General features: G+C 49.2%; 5 protein-coding genes across 8 annotated transcripts in view; 3 read left to right on the top strand and 2 right to left on the bottom strand.

Annotated features, from left to right (window-relative positions):
- LOC310702296 (uncharacterized protein) overlaps positions 1 to 18,180 on the top strand; it is a 74,324-nt gene that overhangs the window by 1,949 nt on the left and 54,195 nt on the right. The window contains exon 1 of one of the 3 annotated variants that reach the window (XM_083493719.1): positions 1,122 to 1,930. The exons of 1 other annotated variant lie outside the window; for it this stretch is intronic. The gene's annotated coding sequence lies outside the window, so the exon portion shown is untranslated. Of the gene's footprint in view, positions 1 to 1,121; positions 1,931 to 2,170; positions 2,336 to 18,180 lie in introns of those variants that run through there. One more of the 3 variants, XM_083493720.1, reaches the window with a different exon arrangement.
- Positions 1 to 18,180, top strand: part of LOC310702287 (uncharacterized protein) — a 213,331-nt gene that overhangs the window by 157,019 nt on the left and 38,132 nt on the right. The window contains exon 4 of the mRNA XM_083493693.1: positions 11,673 to 11,846. Within this exon, the coding sequence (XP_083349819.1) occupies positions 11,673 to 11,846 (174 nt within the window). The remainder of the gene's footprint in view (positions 1 to 11,672; positions 11,847 to 18,180) is intronic.
- The window catches only part of LOC310702305 (uncharacterized protein), a 64,931-nt gene that overhangs the window by 24,399 nt on the left and 22,352 nt on the right, over positions 1 to 18,180 (bottom strand). The window lies entirely within an intron of this gene.
- Positions 1 to 18,180, bottom strand: part of LOC310702292 (uncharacterized protein) — a 90,890-nt gene that overhangs the window by 53,366 nt on the left and 19,344 nt on the right. The window contains exons 3-4 of one of the 2 annotated variants that reach the window (XM_083493704.1): positions 4,167 to 4,308; positions 3,863 to 4,008 (exon numbers count right to left, since the gene is read on the bottom strand). The exons of the other annotated variant lie outside the window; for it this stretch is intronic. The gene's annotated coding sequence lies outside the window, so the exon portion shown is untranslated. The remainder of the gene's footprint in view (positions 1 to 3,862; positions 4,009 to 4,166; positions 4,309 to 18,180) is intronic. 2 annotated transcript variants of the gene reach the window in all.
- On the top strand, positions 13,188 to 17,544 carry LOC310702302 (uncharacterized protein). The gene is made up of 2 exons (XM_083493731.1): positions 13,188 to 13,694; positions 15,316 to 17,544. The coding sequence occupies exons 1-2, from the start codon at positions 13,619 to 13,621 to the stop codon at positions 16,656 to 16,658; spliced, it is 1,419 nt and encodes a 472-aa protein (XP_083349857.1). The 5' UTR covers positions 13,188 to 13,618; the 3' UTR covers positions 16,659 to 17,544.

Below are 18,180 nucleotides of genomic sequence, written 5' to 3'. Positions count from 1 at the left end.
AACTGAGACATGCTTTTCCATGGCAAGAGGAAGAGATCTGCCTTCCCCCCAGGGCCCTGCAGGGGATTCAGGGTGGGGGACCTCTCTCCTCTGGCCATGGCAGCCCCTGGGAAGCCTTGGAAGAAAGGCAGGAGACCCTCAGCAGAGAACAACCAAGTCCAGTTCTTCTCCGCAATGGCTTCCTCTTCTGAGCTCCCTCTCTTTCTTGTCTGGGCTGGACTGGGAGGACCCCAGTTCAGCCAGTTCCCTAGAGTCCCCCCACTGCCTCCTGAGACCCACAGGGATCAGGAGTGGGAGCGACTTCTCCTGTTCAACTACTGCCTGAGGGGGGGGGAACAGAGGTCTTGGCCCATTTGGGGGGGCAAGCGAGGGCCATCCAGAAAGGGCTCCTGGGGCCAGCAGGGGAGTCTCCAGTCTTGTCTGGGGAAGAGTCCCCCTTTTCCCCTAGGCCTGCAGGTGGTGCCCTTCTGCTTGCGCTGACTCTTGGGGTGACCAAGGATGCTGCTCCGGGGTCAAACTCCCCTGAGGGAACCCTCCACCTTTGAGGGGATAAAGCCATATTATTACTACTACTAATACTACTGTTATTCTTCTCCTTCTTGGGCCTCTGAGACAGAGAGGGCTTTCCCTCCTTGCTGCCTGTCCTGGCGCAGACCCTGCGGATCCCCCAAGGCCGCTTGCCTGGCGTCTCCCAACAGAGAGGCTCCCTCCGTGGGGCCAACATGGCGGGGAGAGAGCTGCCCTGCGGAGGCCAGCCATCATGGCAGGAAGGCGGCTGAGGACCAAAGGTGCCGCCCTCCTTCATCCGGGAGGAGAGACCCCGAGAGCCTGGGACCCCCGAGGCCCACAGGGGAGCCATGGCGTCTCTGGGAAAAACAAAATGGCGTCCCCTCCTATTTCGGAAAAGGGCGGGAAACCCCTTCTCCTGGCCCTGCCGCCTCCTGGGCTCCTCCTGGGCCTGCCTGGCCATGGGGGGAATCCAGCTGCCCCCAAATAATGGGGGGAGAGGAAGAGGAAGAGAAGGAAGGAGAAATGAAGGAGAAGCTGGGAGGGGAGCATCCAAGAGGGAAACTCAGAGGGGGGAAAACTCCCTCAGGAAAGCGGGCGAAGGAGAGGAGGAGGAGGCCCAGGGGAATCTGCAAGGGGATTGGCCAGCTGCCCAGTGGAGAGGCCTCTGATTGGTCCAGCCCTGCTCTGGGGCGGGAAATGGGTCTCCTGCCTCCATGTGGTTCTGGGAGCCCCGGAGAAACTGGTTTTCTGGCAGGAAACTCGGGGAAAGGAAGGCCGGGCTCCCTCTGGCTCTGAACCGGAGTCTGGTCCCCTCTCTCCACCATCCTGGTCTTCCCCTTCCTTTTTCATGCCCCCCCCGGGTGGCGTGTGCGTTTCCTTCCTCGCCTGAGACTCTTCCTCCTCTGAAAAGCGGCTCCAGAAGCAGAAAAACACGCTTGACGGGGGGGGGGGGGAATATTCTCGGGAGGGAAGCCCCCCTCCCTCCTCCCCCCTCGGTTTTTGAGGGGGTGTCTTGACTTGATGGAGCCATTTCTGAGCCCACGGCACCTCCCGCCACTAGGCAGCCCTTCGCCTCTTCTCCCTCCCAGCCTTTCCTCGGGATCCATGAGCCTCCATGTTGGGGGAGGGGGAGAGCCAAGGCAACCCCCCCATGGACCCCCCCATCTCCCTTGCAGTTAGTCTGGTGGGATGTGGGCTCCTTGGGGCAGAGGGAGGGAAGGGGGGCAGCCCCTAGGGCGCAGGCGCAGAAGCAGGAAAAGTGCAGGCAGGGAGAGGGAGGGGAGGACTCGGCTTGGCAAGGGTTAAAAGGAGCAGAGCGGGATTCCTAGAGAGGACGGGAAGTGAAGGCGGAGTGGAGATCCCCCCTCCCCCCCTCCCTGCTTTCTTCTCTCTCCTTTGCAAAAGCCCCTCCTGGACTCGGGTGAGTCTCCTCTCTCTTCCCCTGAGGGTGCCATGGGGAGAAGGGGGTTCCAGGGGGGCAGGGAGGGGGCATGGGGGTCCCTGCTCAGATCATGCCTGGGGGGGGGAGACCCCCAAGTCAGGGAGCAGAGGGTCCTCCTTTGTCCTCTCTGCCAAGCCAGGGAGGGGGCGAGTTTGCAAGAAATATGCAGCTCTGCTCTTCCTCGGGATCCAGGTGCTGCCTTCTTTTGGGGGGGGGGGGGGCTTGGGGTCAAGAAAATAAACCCCCTTCAGAGGAAGGGGAAAGTCACATTTAAGAACAGAGGCTGCAGCCAGAGGGGAACATTCCCACGTGGGGGGAGCACAGGGAGAAGAAAAGCCCGTCTGCATCTGCAGCAGCACAACTGCACCACTTCCTGTGTCCCAGGTGCAACAATATTATATTATACAAAATAATAATAATAATAATAATTTATTATTTGTACCCCGCCCATCTGGCCGAGTTTCCCCAGCCACTCTGGGCGGCTTCCACAAAAACGAAAAATACACTATGATGTCATACATTAAAAATTTCCCTGAACAGGGCTGCCTTAAGATGTCTTCTGAATGTCAGGTAGTTGTTTATGTCTCTCCCCTGTCGGTCTCCACACCCAGGGCTGGCGCTGTTACCTTCCAACAACTGGATCTCACTCCCAAAGACACACTCTTCCGTGGTCTCCTAAGACAGATGGATGCCAACCAACCAACCAACATTCCCTCCCCTCCCCCTCCTGGTGCCCCTTGAAGTTGGCTTGAGGGCAGGGGGAGGGTCCACCCCACCAGATGAAGGAAGAGGAGGTCCTTCCATCTGGAAAATGGGAATGCTTGCAAAGATTTACTTGAAGATGAGTGCTGCGTAGATAATAAAATTACTATTCTGTGAATCCCCCACTTACACAAAGATTAATACCCATCATTTAAATACACAACAAAATTGTTTCAGAAAAGAACAGAGCAACGTGTAGAAAAATATCATCTTTCTTCTCCCTTTTCCCCTTAGGGTCCAGTGTGCTTTGAAGACGTAGCTGTTCCTTTCACAGAGGAGGACTGGGCTTTGCTGGATCCTGACCAGAGAGCTCTGCAGAAGGAAGTCAAGGAGGAGAATCGTGGGATCGTGGCCTCTCTGGTAAGGCTCCCTGCTGGATCATGAGATCAGTTTTGAAATTCCATACAGATCTCTGAAGGACAAACCTCCTCTATTTTGAGGGAGCCCCATAGCGCCCCCTGCAGCACCTGAGATGTTAACACACCCACAACTCTCCATAGGAGATGTATCTCCTGTTCTGTCTGGGAATATTCTTCCACCAGTCCTGCCTTTTCCAACCAGGATGAGGCTGCTCTGAGCTGCCCAGGCCTTCTTCCATGTAGGCTTCAGAGATCTCAGGGACGTGGAGGTACATCCTGTCTAATTCTCTTTTTCCCTTTCTCCATCTGTCTGTTTTTGGTTGAGCAAAGAAATGACTGAGCTTGGAGATGGAGCAGATTCCATGATTGAGCCAAATTAAATCCATCCCTGGAAAGAGCCAGGCTTTTTGAATCTCTGGTTCCCATAAATAAGTTAGATAATATCAGCCAAAAAAGGCAGTAACTCCCTTCCCTTCTTCCTCTTTCACAAGCAGTCATTTGCATTGTTCATTCATTTCAGCCTCAATTTCTTCCTCAGGCTATTATTATTATTATTATTATTATTATTATTATTATTAATGATATCAGGAAACTTGATGAGGAATTAAGGGGAAAGACAGTGTTGACCCAGAGTAGTTACAAAATGCATGTTCTCTCCCCGAGTGCCACAGACCCTCCTCCAAAGAGAGCTTCTCTGAAGAAAGCACAAGCAAAAATTACTCAATTTTATGTGAATAAGGAAAATGAGGAGGTGGCTAAGAAACAGCAGGAGCCAGATCCTATTACTGACCTTATAGGATCTCTCAGCAGCTCTAAGGATGAGCAGAAAGAGGTTTTGGGCCCAGGCAGCTCAACTGCTAAGTCATCTCTGGCACTGAGACCAGGAGCTCAAGCGACTCAAGGCCAAATCCAGGCTAAACAAGTAGAGGAACTAATCTGAAAGCAAAATTCAAAATTAAAGCAAGTATAAAAGACTGCTACTCCCAAACTTCTGGGACCAAAGAGGGACTATCAGTCATTGGGTGGCTTGTAGTACTAAGAGAGGACATGGAACGCATAAAATCCTTTTTGGCTGACTGTAATAAAATTCTTACCATCCTGATAGGTACTTGTAAAACCTTCTGAATAAAATCTAGCAGAGTCTGTGGCACCAGATAATACAACAATATCTCTTTCCCTACCATTAAAAATAGATCAATAAGGGAGGTTTGATTCGTCCACATGGCAAAAGGAGGTCTACAAGTACAAAGAAGAGCAAAAATGTTAAAAATTTAAAAAATAGTGCAATATTAAAAAGTTGACTTTAAAAAGCTTTTTAACCTGCTTGAGAGTAGCTCATGCTCTGGGTCCAGACAGAACACGAAGAAGCTTGTACTATGCTAGAATCTGCACACCAGATCCCTATATCAATATGAAACTATATGCAAGGTTATCAAATGGTCTGATGTCCTGTCAGAAGCCAAAACCAAACCAACTAGGGAGAGGGTTTTCATAAAAAGAAATTGGAAATGGGTGCTGTCTCAAAATAAGCTACTTCTGTCAAGCTATCCTAAGCCTTTAGGTATCTTCTCACAAGAGGAGCGTAAAGTTTGTGAATATAGTGTATAAGCGCAGAGAATATCTATGGAGGAGTGGTGTATTAGTCTCAAGATTATTCCAAAATGTGGCATCACCAGCTCCTCTGCTTCCACATTCAGCAACACCTCCAGAAAGTCCTCGATCCAAGGCAGACTTTCCTGCTTTAGTTGACAAAGATTCTGCAGGTGGCAATCCTGACTAGCCAGCTGACCTGGACCCCAAGGAACCCCCTAACTCAGACAGCCCTGGGTCCTTGCACTTGAGAAATCTGGGGAATGACCTTATTGAGAGCTCAAAGAGCGTCAACAGGGCTCTCCATACAAAGCACCTAGCATGGGGGATCCTACAGGTAATAGCTACTCGTCTATTTTCTGCAGATGCTCTGGGGTTGCAGTTTTCAGGCTTGGGGACAGGATGGTGTCTGGTTTGGACACCAAGACCTGTCTGTGAGCCCCATGAACCCATAAGTCTAGGTGAAACTGGAACCACTGGAGATGTTTAGAAATGGGGCTACTGTTAGGAAGGGGTGCCCCATTTGTAGAATATCCAGGGCAGGAAAATCCCTGCAGGGCCTCTGAGACTCCCTTTGCTTCTTCCTCTCCCCACCTCCAGCATCACCGTCTGAGGCAGGGAGAGGTCTGCTAGGTGGCAGGGGGTGAAGAAGGGGAAATGGATGCATGGGGGCTAGAGGGGGAAACCGCCCCCCTCCAGGTAAGCAGAAAAGACAGAGGGGGAAGGGAGGGAATGAGTCTGCTCTAAAGACTCACCAGGCACATGAATCAGTGTTTGTCTGGATATAAGAGAAGGGGGAATATGCAGAGCATCCCTCTGCAGATTTACTCATAAGTAAGCCCCACTGAGTCCAATGGTATCTACTCTCTGGTCACTACTGTGCAGACCATGGCAGTCTTACGAAGTGGGGTGAGGAGCAAAGAGCTGAAATTGGAATCACTGGAATTGTTTAGAAATGGGGCTTCTGGTTCCTGCCTGCCTTAATGGATGCTGCTCCCACGATAGCAGAGATTGTTAGCAAAGAATAAACAAGGATGATTTGAGCATAATTGTCCTTGCAAGCTCCCCCCAGAGCCCGGGCCGAGTGAGCTTCACTTGCAGATTGTCTCGATACCTGGCTCTCGCTCCAGCATGGAATCCGAGACGCAGGGAGGCGCTGAGTGCAAAAGCACTTTGCCTATCGGTAATCTTCCTATGCAGCCATTGAGAAGCAGAGGTAATTCCGTTGATTAGAATGAAATTAGGACTAATATACAGACGTGTGCTGGAACCGAAGGAACAAGATCATAAACTGCTAAATTGAAACAGATACAAAGCCGAAACAATTTGAACTGGGAAGAAGACTTCCTTCAATGAAAAATGTATGTTGTTGGGGAGGGGGGAGCCTTTACCTTTTCTTTATATATATCATGTTTGCAACATACAGTGGTGCCTCGCAAGACGAAAAGAATCCGTTCCGCGATTCTCTTCGTCTAGCGGTTTTTTTGTCTTGCGAAGCAAGCCCATTGACAGCTTAGCGGATTAGCGCTATTAGCGGTCTAACGGCTTTTAGCAATCAGCTGTTAAGCGGCTTATCAGCGGATCAGCTGTTAAGCGGCTTAGCAACTTAGGAAAAGGGGGGGGAGTGAAAAAAAACCGCGGGAACTCGCAAGATTTTTTCGTCTTGCGAAGCAACCCCAAAGAGAAATTCGTTTAGCGAAGCGCCTCCAAAACAGAAAACCCTTTCGTCTAGCAGGTTTTTCGTCTTGCGAGGCATTCGTCTTGCGGGGCACCACTGTAAATGATTCGGCAACACACACACACACACAAACACACACACCCTGAATGCAAACAAACTGATAAAAAGCAAGAGGAGAAAAAAGAGAATGGGATTATATTTATGGATTACAACGAAAAAGAGAACTATGTGACAAAATTGAAATGGATTTAAAGTCTTGAGCTTTCACTGTATTGCTATGGAAGGAAATGGAGTTTGAGCTTTGATGATCGGCTAAGGCTTTGGCAGGATGCCAGATCGTTATTGAGAGAGTTGGACAGAAGGAGAAGCTTGCCAGAGCTTTGGCGGGACGCCAGATTACTCTCTATCTAGACTCAAACAATAACAAAAAAGGGAGAGAAGATGGCGTGTGACGCAGTTGAAATTACAGCCTCATTCTCTGGTAACAAAGGAAAGAAAGAGCAAAAGAGCAGAAGCTGCAATGCTGTGCAGGACATGATGGAGAACAGGAGGAATGAGGAATCAACATGGAAAAAATGAAGATCACATACAGCAGGGATGTCCCACAGGTCGATCACAGGCTCCTTTTCCTTTGCTTTTGCCTAAGAGCACCTCCTCTCCCTCTCTGCGTTTTGTCCTTTGCTCTTGAATGGAAGACGTAGTTTTAGCTGCTTCTACAGCAGTGTTTTGGTCAGCGGCTAATCCCCCTCCCCCAAAGGAACCCCACTAAAATGGAGCATTTCCCCTCTCTAAAAAAAGCTGAACAACTTTGACCTGAACCCCAATAAAACGGGGGTAGATCACTCCCAGTTTTTAATTCTGTGAGTAGATCGCAGTCTCCTGGAAGTTGGCCGCCCCTGACATACAGGAAATATTGTTGGGATTCAAGCCCTTCTCATAAGAAGCTGGCAGCAGTCCAGGCACCCCGGCTTGATTCCCTGATGACCTCCTTGGCTGAATTCCCCAGCAGACGCAGGCAAGGTCTCGATCGGCGATTCTTCTCAAACGTGAGAAGAACACACCCCTCTTTCCTGCCTCCCCCAGGCAGGGGAAAGAGATAGACAGAAACGTATTTACATGCTTTTATTTCTGTCTTTGCAGCGTTACAGAAAACATGACTGCTCTCTCCAAATTCCAGCAGTGTTGTAACAAACACTCCCTGTACATCCTGTACAGCTCATATTACACTGTGAGGTGATTCTGGTGCTGCGCACTGAGAAATGACTGCCCCTCTCTTCCAACAGCAGTCCCAACATTCCCATCATGTTTACACTTCAAGCTAGGACTTTGCAGCTGCATTGCTTCATTATCATAAAATCCTCCCCCATAAGAATCAATGTGCGCTGCGAACATAGCTTGATCCAGAGAAGAAAACAAACAGTTGTTATACATATAACACTCCCCTGTTGTTTCAGTTCCACCCTTGGAACTACCCGCCACTGGTTTCCCCAGTGTACCTCTCTGGTTGTTTGACTTCCAAGGAATGAGTGCATCTGCATTACCTTGGCTAGGAAATGTAGTGTTACGCTTAGCAACTCCCTGTTGTGTCTTTGTCTCTGACTTAGACACAGCTTCAACCTGTCTTGTCAACAATAGTAACACATGCAACAGCTGAGTTAGCAAACTCTTTTGAATACCTCTTGGGTGGTACACCCTTTGTAACTCAGACCTGCGTATGAGGTGCTGATCCTCTCTGCTCACTGGTTCAGTCTCAGGACTTTTTGGAGAACCAGTTCCAATAGTAAACAGTGGTTCATCCTCCACCTGTGAAGGTCTAGCCATTGTGTGAGATTTCCTCTCAATGACTGTGTCAACTGAGCTCTTTGAGCTATCACTGTCACTCTCAGTACCACTGTAATCAGTAAAATCATCATCATCATCTGAATTGTCCTCAGTGGGAAATGTGTGAACAATTACTCTCTCCAGTTCAGGAGCACTCTCTAGAAATTTTGTGAGAATCACCTGACCAGATTCAGACAAAATTACTCTGTAGAGACCCTTTACTCCACCTGGAGCTTCGGTCCTGACTTGGGACCCAAAAACCTTAAAATGGGCCACAGAAGGTTTTCTGTGAAATAGTTTTTCAAAAGGAGAACATCCTAAACCTTTTGAAACCTTTCTCAACCACGAGTAACAAAAACACAATAGCGATTCCGCCCAAAACTCATGTTGCAAATGTGAACTCGGCAATTGCGCCTTCATCCCATTTTGCAATTCTTTGTTCACTTGCACACAGTCACTTTTGTTCCATGCTCCTGCAGAAACAGCAGTCTTGTGCCTTATCCCTTTCTTATCCAGGAAATCCTGAAAATCCTGTAAAAGAAAAACTGGCTTTTCATCTGTGAAAAGACAATCAATGTTAGCATCATGAACATTTTTAACCTTGTCACAAAACTCTTTAAACCTTTCTAAGGCTTCTTGTGGTTTCTGCAATGTGTATATCCACACATAATGAGTGAAATAATCCACACACACAAGATAAAATATTGCATTGCCTCTAGATGGGGCTAGAGGACCAATCACATCAGCATACACTCGCTGAAATGCATTGGTAACTTTCGTCGTCTTCCGGACGTCGTTCGCCATACCTGCAAGAGAAATCATGTTAGACTCAGATGCATTACACTTTATGCAATCACTTTGATCAAAAGTCAACAAATACAGTCCATCTTTCTCTTTGGCAGAAAGATGCAGCTCTCCATCTTTGTAGATTTTGCAGCTTTCTATATCATAGGACAAAGTCAGTCCTTTCTTTGTGATCTGCGAAACACTCAGCGGATTGAACTTTAAATCAGGAACCAAATACACATTGTTAATAGTCAAGTTCAGACTCTCAAGATACACAGTTCCAACTCCGGTCGCTTCCAGCTCCTGGCCATTGGCCTGTTTCACAGCGAAGCTTTGCTTCTTAAATGTTGAAAACAGTCCTTGGCACGACGTCATGTGTTGGGTGGCTCCAGTGTCTAAAACAAAAGCGTTCTCCGTTGAAAATACGGCTTTTGTTGACAGCAATGCCTTTGCAGGTTTCATCTGGGACTTGGTACGACTTTTGCCTGACGCCTCAGGCTTTGCAGAGCTCCCCTTAGCTCCTTTCTGTTGACGTGGCCTCTTACAGTTCCGCTGAAGATGCCCAGTCTGTCCACAATTGAAACAACGGACAACGTTCAAAGCAACAGCCTGTTCTTCACTTGCACTAGCAGTGGGGGTGACAGAACTCTGAGCCTCTCTCCCCGTCTTTGACATCTATTGCAGCAAGGCGGTCTCTCTCATTGAGAATCACGGCACAAATTCTCTCTGCCATAAGATCTCTGGCAGGTAGAGAACCCAGCTGACTTGCAACCGTTTTATAAGTCCGATTAAGGCTGTTAATAATCATGAAGCAAAATATCTCTTCCTGTAGAGGAAAATTGCGTTGCGCCATCTGCTGGCGTAAGAATCTCATCTCTGTCAGATGCGCTTGTACATCTCCATCAGGCGCTAGCCTCAGATTGGTCAGCTTTTCAAAATGCAGCAACGCTGAAGAACCAGCATCTCTTTGGTGTATTCTACGCAGCGTTTGCCAAACTTCACATGCATATTACAAATCCTGAATATGCAGAAGTTGATCATCTGAGACACACAGAATTATGGCCGTCCTGGCTCTCACATTCTGTGAATTCCAACCTGGCGTTGGTGCAGGAGGGATGGGGTTATCAATCACCCCAAAAAGCCTTTGATTCTGAAGCAGGGCTTTCATCTTTACAGACCATGAGGCATAATTGTAATTAGTCTGTGGAGGTGGGTAATGTAAGCCTCCCCCCTTCTTGGTATCCATTTTCAATCCAAGTCTGAGCTCTCACCCTCAAGCCTCTAAAATCCAAGAGTCTATTTGGTTGTTTACTGCCTTGCACCTGGCAGCTAAACGCAGGCTGCTCTGGAAAGTCCCTCCAAGAGCAAGTGAAATAGCAGACAAAACAAACAATGTTTTCTTGCCTCTCACAGTTCCAGCCTCACTTCCGTGTTGGCTGGTAATTTTCCACTTTTTAAGCTAACTGGCTCAGAGGTAGCTGGAAAGCATACTCGTGTCGTTGCTTAGCAACTGGACATTCCAGGCTTTGAGCAGCAAACTGTTATCACCCCAAGAATGCGAGGAATTTGGCACTCTCCCTGTGCTGTTTCTCTTTATCCAGTAAAACAGCGTTCGTGAACCAGAGAAGTATCAATCTGCGTTCACTCTTTTTAGCCCAAAATCAGCATACCTTGGGGGTTCCGTTGCTCCTTGCTTATCAGCAAAAACGTCTGCTCCGATGTTCAGCCATTTGATGTAGCAGCTCCATCCGCACGCTACCACAAACTCCTTTATCTCCTTGCAGAGGATGAAGTACGATCCATCAACCTCTTTAGCTGCTTTCATGGATCGAAACCATCCTCTGCTACCATATGTTGGGATTCAAGCCCTTCTCATAAGAAGCTGGCAGCAGTCCAGGCACCCCGGCTTGATTCCCTGATGACCTCCCTGGCTGCATTCCCCAGCAGACGCAGGCAAGGTCTCGATCGGCGATTCTTCTCAAACGTGAGAAGAACACACCCCTCTTTCCTGCCTCCCCCAGGCAGGGGAAAGAGATAGACAGAAACGCATTTACATGCTTTTATTTCTGTCTTTGCAGCGTTAAAGAAAACGTGACTGCTCTCTCCATACTCCAGCAGTGTTGTGACAAACACACCCTGTACATCCTGTACAGCTCATATTACACTGTGAGGTAATTCCGGTGCTGCGCACTGAGAAATGACTGCCCCTCTGTTCCCACAGCAGTCCCAACATTCCCATCATGTTTACACTTCAAGCTAGGACTTTGCAGCTGCATTGCTTCATTATCGTAACAAATATATGGGGTACAGAAGTGCTCTTGCAAAAATAAAATTTATTAAATGTCTAAGTACAAAAGGAAGTCAAAAACTCTGTAGTTGCTGATAAGGGATTAAGATAAAGACAGAATGGAATTGGTTTGAGACAGACTTCGCAAGCAGGATGTAACAAAATTATCTCACCTTGAAGTCTAGCACACGGGAGGCCACACAAAATATACAATGGACTTCATAATTTATTTGAATTGTAATTGTAATTTGAGGTTGATAAAATGTGGTTTATATTGGATTTTAGTAATGGAAAAGGCATAAAAATTATTGAATACACGAAAGAAAAAATGAGGCTTCTGTTGGGAAGGGGCTGCCCCATTTGTGCTTCTCCAGGGGCAGGAGAATATCTAGGGCAGGAGTTTCTCTGAGGCTCCCTTTGTTTCTTCCTCTCTCCCAGGTCCCTGCAGCTTCTTTTGGCTCCTTGACTCTTCAGGAAGGATGAGTGAGACGGATCCTGCAAAGCTAGCGAGGGTGGAAGGGGGAAGATGGACGCATGACCTGGTCCGGCTGTCTCCTGCATCCCTCCCCACAGCCTCTGAGCGTTCCCTCCCAGGGACCTCCGAGAGATCTGGTGAGTTCCAGGGGAGGGGAGATGGGGACAAGGATGGATTCAGCCAGAGAGGTATTGGGGATTCCTCAGCTTGAGGGTGGGGGGAGGCAGGCAGGCAGGCGGATTGAGATGGAGAAGGGGAGCACCTTTTTGGGCTCCCCCACCTGCCTGCCTGCCTGCCTGCTCCTTTGTCATCTGCAGGCAATTTGAGCTAGGAATACATCACAGCTCCCCACCCAAAGCGATGTTATGGCAGATCAAAATGTCTAAAACCAGTTCTGTGATCTGGATGCCTTACCAATGCCAGACAACTCACTGATCCGTCGCGCAGCACTAGAAGCCACGACTCTTTAAAGGAACCTGATCCTGCTTTGCAGACTGTATGCATGTGGGCCTCCGTGTGCTGCCTTTTTCCTTTTGTATAACTTTTATTTGCTTTTAAAAATGAGGAACATCTATATGAAGCCGCTGGGAGAGATCATCAGGGGGTTTGGACTGGGTGTCCATCAATATGCAGATGATACCCAGCTCTACCTCTCTTTCAAATCAGAACCAGTGAAGGCGGTGAAGGTCCTGTGTGAGTGCCTGGAGGCGGTTGGAGGATGGATGGCGGCTAATGGATTGAGGCTGAATCCTGACAAGACAGAAGTACTGTTTTTGGGGGACAGGAGGCGGGCAGGTGTGGAGGATTCCCTTGTCCTGAATGGGGTAACTGTGCCCCTGAAGGACCAGGTGCGCAGCCTGGGAGTCATTTTGGACTCACAGCTGTCCATGGAAGCACAGGTCAATTCTGTATCCAGGGCAGCTGTCTACCAACTCCACCTGGTACGCAGGCTGAGACCCTACCTGCCCGCAGACTGTCTCGCCAGAGTAGTGCAGGCTCTAGTTATCTCCCGCTTGGACTACTGCAATGCGCTCTACGTGGGGCTACCTTTGAAGGTGACTCGGAAACTACAGCTAATCCAGAATGCGGCAGCTAGACTGGTGACTGGGGGCGGCCGCCGAGACCACATAACACCGGTCTTGAAAGACCTACATTGGCTCCCAGTACGTTTCCGAGCACAATTCAAAGTGTTGGTGTTGACCTTTAAAGCCCTAAACGGCCTCAGCCCGTTATACCTGAAGGAGCGTCTCCACCCCCATCGTTCTGCCTGGACGCTGAGGTCCAGTGCCGAGGACCTTCTGGCGGTTCCCTCATTGCGAGAAGCAAAGCTACAGGGAACCAGGCAGAGGGCCTTTTCGGTAGTGGCGCCCGCCCTGTGGAACGCCCTCCCATCAGATGTCAAAACGATAAACAACTACTTGACATTCAGAAAACATCTTAAGGCAGCCCTGTTCAGGGAAGTTTTTAATGTATGATATTTTAGTGTTTCCTGGTTTCTATGGAAGCCGCCCAGAGTGGCTGGGGGGGCCCAGCCAGATGGGCAGGGTATAAATAATAAATTATTATTAATAATAATAATAATAATAAATGATACAAATATGTAGGCTGAGTGTTTTCATGACATTTGTATATCTCAAAAATAACAGAATAAATTTGCTGGAATATCTATAATAGGAGCTCTTTCGGCCATTTAAGTGCTCAGATTAAGTGTGAGTAATAGTCATTTTTCCTCTTCTGTTACCAAGGAAACAAGACAGAGTTGGTCACGTCATAAACATGGGAGAGCGGTTCAACATGAAGAAAGAGATTTACGTATAAATTTGAATTTAGACCAACCAGATTGAGATAACTTCTGATTGGGGAGTGTTCAGCTGACGATGTTGCTGCTTGTTTCACAGACAAGGCATGGATGTTGCTGGATCCTGACCAGACAGCTCAGCATAAAGAAGTCAAGGAGGAGAACGGTGGGATCGTGGACTCACTCGGTAAGGCTCCCTGTTGGATCATAATATCAGTTTTAATTGGAGATGGAGTGGATTCCAGAACTCAGCCGGAAAAATATCCATCCCAGATAAAAGCCAAGCAATATTTCAGTTAATACCAGCAAACAAAAACAGTGAAAACAATAGGACGCGGCACATCTACCGTATTTTTCGCACCATAGGACGCACTTTTTCCCCTCCAAGAATGAAGGGGAAATGTGTGTGCGTCCTATGGTGCGAATGCAGGCTTTGCTGAAGCTGGAGAGCGAGAGGGGTCGGTGCACACCGACCCCTCTCACTCTCCAGGCTTCAGGAGAGCCCCACCACCAGCCCCACAAGCTTGGGGGACAGCGGGGAGGCGGAACGCCGCCATCCCGCTGTCCCCCGACTTGGTTAGAAGGCTGGCGGGGGGAGAAGCCTGCTCCTCCCCGTCGCCAGCCCCGCAAACTCGGGGGACAGCGGGAGAGGCGCAGCGCGCCCTTCCCGCTGCCCCCCCCGACTTGGCTAGAAGGCTGGCGGGGGGGGAGAAGCCTGCTCCTCCCCGTCGCCAGCCCCGCAAACTCGGGGGACAGCGGGAGAGGCGTAGCGCGCCCTCCCGCTGTCTCCCGACATGGTTTGGAGGCTGGCGGAGGGCTTCCTCCTCCCTCAGCCCCGCAAGCTCCCAGAGCGATGCCAAAGCTGCGCGCAGCTTCAGCATGGCTCTGGGTCCCGTTCTGCGGGAGGGGGAAGCTCGGGCTTCCCCCGCCCCAGCCCCGCGTCTCCAGCCGGGAGAGGGTCACGGGGGGCTGCTTTAGCCCCGCGCATGCTCTCCCGGCTGGAGAGGTGACGCGCGCCTATGGAGGCTCCTGCCATAGGCGCGCGTCACCTCTCCAGCCGGGAGAGCACGCGCGGGGCTAAAGCAGCCGCCCGTGACCCTCTCCCGGCTGGAGAGGTGACGCGCGCCTATGGCAGGAGCCTCCATAGGCGCGCGTCACCTCTCCAGCCGGGAGAGCACGCAGGGGGCTAAAGCAGCCCCCCGTGACCCTCTCCCGGCTGGAGAGGTGACACGCGCCTATGGCAGGAGCCTCCATAGGCGCGCGTCACCTCTCCAGGCGGGAGAGCACGCACGTGTCTAAAGCAGCCCCCCGCGACCCTCTCCCGGCTGGAGAGGTGACGCGCGCCTATGACCGCTGCTCCCTGACCTGCTCTTTGGGGCTGGTGGTGGGCTTCCCCCGCCAGCCCCAAAGAGCAGGTCGAAAGGAACCTGAAGCCTGGAGAGCGAGAGGGGTCGGTGCGCACCAACCCCTCTCGCTCTCCAGGCTTCCAAGGTAGCCGCCTGAACGCGCCTTAAACGGCACCTTGTTTTAGAGCGGGAAAACAAAAGGGGGAAAATTCTCCCACTCTCTGCGCAGAGCCTCCTGCCGCTTTGCTGAAGGGGCGCTGGGCAGAGAGCAGAAGAATTTTTTTCCCTTGTTCTCCCCCCTCTAAAACAAGGTGCGTCCTATTGTCCGGTGCGTCCTATGGTGCGAATAATACGGTAATTCTCTTCAGTTCTTCCTCTATCACAAGCATTCATTAACGTTGTTGAATAAACTTTAGCTCCATTTCTTCCTGAGGCTCTAATTCGCTTCTCTCTTCATTGCAGATAGTGATGAATTAGAAGGGAAGAACAAGGGAGACCACAACAGAATCCACATAGTGGAGAAGTCATATAAATATTCAGAGTGTGGAGAGAAGATCTGTCAGAGCTCCCAGTCCACCTCCCATCAAAGAAAGCGCTTCGTTCAGAGGGATAGCCTCACTTCACACAAAAGACCACAGAGTAGGGAGAAATTGTATCAGTGCAGAGAATGTGGAAAGAGCTTCAATCGGAAAGATCACCTCACTTCCCATCACAGAATTCATACTGGGGAGAAACCTTTTCAATGCCATGAATGTGGAAAGAGCTTCAGTCAGGGAACCCATCTCACTTCTCATCAAAGAATTCATACAGGGGAGAAACCTTTTCAATGCCATGAATGTGGAAAGAGCTTCAGTCACAGTAAGACTCTCACTTCTCATCAAAGAATTCATACAGGGGAGAAACCGTATCAGTGCTTGGAATGTGGAAAGAGCTTCAGTCTCAGGCACGATCTCACTTCCCATCAAAGAATTCATACAGGGGAGAAACCCTATCAGTGCTTGGAATGTGGAAAGAGCTTCAGTCACAGTGCCACATTCTCTTCTCATCAAAGAATTCATACAGGGGAGAAACCCTATCAGTGCTTGGAATGTGGAAAGTGCTTCAGTCAGGTAACCCATCTCACCTCCTATCACAGAATTCATACAGGGGAGAAACTTTTTCAATGCCATGAGTGTGGAAAGAGCTTCAGTCACAGTAAGACACTCACTTCTCATCAAAGAATTCATACAGGCGAGAAACCGTTTCAGTGCTTGGAATGTGGGAAGACCTTCAGGCACAGCGCCACACTCTCTTCTCATCAAAGAATTCATACAGGGGGGAAACCCCATCAATGCTTGGAATGTGGAAAGAGCTTTCGTCAGAAAGGTGATCTTGCTTTGCATAGAAGAGTCCATACCAGGGAGAAACCCTATCAGTGCTTGGAATGTGGGAAGAGCTTTAGTGTCAGAAACAGTCTCACTTTTCATCAAAGAATTCATACCGGGAAGAAACCCTATCAGTGCTTGGAATGTGGGAACAGCTTCAGTAAAAGCTCGAATCTCAAAACCCATCAAAGAACTCATACAGGAGAGAAACCCTATCATTGCTTCGAATGTGGGAAGAGTTTCAGGCAGGGGCCTGAGCTCACTTCCCATCACAGAATTCACACAGAGGAGAAACCATTTCAGTGCTTGGAATGTGGGAAGAGCTTCACTCGGAACGGTCGCCTCACTTCCCATCAAAAAATTCATACAGAGAGAAAACCAAAAAAGAAAAATACTAAAGCTAAAATTATTAAACAACGCTTACAAAACACAATTATATAGAAAAGAGAAAGGGGGGGATAACTAAAAATACCCTTTATCACATTTGTATCATATCACCTTGCCAACAAAGGTCGGTATACTTAAAGCTGTGGTTTTCCCAGTAGTGATGTATGGAAGTGAGAGTGTGACCATCAAGAAGGCTGATTGCCGAAGAATTGATGCTTTTGAATTCTGGTGCTGGAGGAGACTCTTGAGAGTCCCATGGACTGCAAGAAGATCAAACCGATCCATTCTGAAGGAAATCAGCCCTGAGTGCTCACTGGAAGGACAGGTCCTGAAGCTGAGGTTCCAAGACTTTGGCCACCTCATGAGAAGAGAAGACTCCCTGGAAAAGACCCTGATGTTGGGAAAGATGGAGGGCACAAGGAGAAGGGGACGACAGAGGACAAGATCATCATATATATATCATATCATTCATCAACCCATAGACAGGCCACCCCCACCTCTCCCCTGTGTGACCCCCTCTTCTCCCCATCTCCCACCCTGAGAGATCCTTCCTTCCCTGCGTTCCTTGCAGGTCCCTCGCACCTCCAACTCTCCTATTCCTGTGTGTGTCCTCCTAAATTCAAAATAAAGGCATCTTAATATAAAAAATACAAAAAGAGATGAAAAGGAAACTCCCATAGCCGTCTGAAAATCATCTGTAGCAGCAATTATTCAGAATATGCTCTCCAGAATAATCCCAGCTGCATTTAGTATCCAGCCTTTTTCCTACCCTTCAGCAAGATGACTTTTCCTACATCCTACATCTCCCTCCCTAGCCCAGCCTTCACATCTTATCCACTCAGACAGTTCAATATGACTCTTATAATGATTGTCTAATAATCCAAATTGGTATTTCTCCAGTTTCAGTAAAGCCTTATTAAAACTGTTCCAACAAATCTCAGCCGAGTCACAATCCCAAATTATGGTCTCTTTGAATGTTCATCCAATCCTGCTTCCTCCTCTTCTTTTCCTAATCTTTGGACATTTTAATCCACTGGGGATGGGGAAGAAGGCATCTTAATCCCCTTTCCTCAGAGTCTCCCTCTTACGAGATCGTAGGTTGCGTGGTTAATAGTTTCCGTTGTTGCACTGAATCCCCTTTTGCTGGCTGTATATTTACATATATCTGCCAATCCCGATCCTGCTTGCTGGTGGGCGAGCGATTTTTGGCATTCCCCTCCCCGCCCCATTACTACCTGTGTAAATTTTGAACCTCATTTTGGGGTCAAAAAAGCTCATCTTATACACAGAAAAATACGGTTGTGTGCCCTCCCACACACACCTGGAATGAGAGACGGAGGCACTTTACTGACAGAATGGCACTTCCCTCGCCCCTCCTTTCCTCCCAGGAGCTCCTCCTTCCACAACAACCCTGCCAGGCTGGCCTCTTGCATGTCGCCCCCTTTCCAGCAGGCGAAGCTGCAGGGGCCACTCACTTCCTGGCCCTCCAAAAATGGAGGATACCAGGCATCTTCCAACTACGGTCCACGGGCTGGATCTGGCCCACCAGGCTTGTAAATGTGGCCTGCGGATCCTG

Source organism: Podarcis liolepis (genome assembly GCF_965112155.1).
Source record: "Podarcis liolepis genome assembly, chromosome: 2".
Taxonomy (NCBI): Eukaryota; Metazoa; Chordata; class Lepidosauria; order Squamata; family Lacertidae; genus Podarcis; species Podarcis liolepis.
Note: the sequence above shows the minus strand (reverse complement) of the source record. Positions and strands in the feature narration are given on the sequence as shown.

Coding starts and splice junctions, on each gene's coding strand:
- LOC310702302 (XM_083493731.1), top strand. CDS start 13,619: ATGTTGCTGGATCCTGACCAGACAGCTCAGCATAAAGAAGTCAAGGAG. Junction 13,695..15,315: donor TGGGATCGTGGACTCACTCG/GTAAGGCTCCCT, acceptor TCTTCATTGCAG/ATAGTGATGAATTAGAAGGG.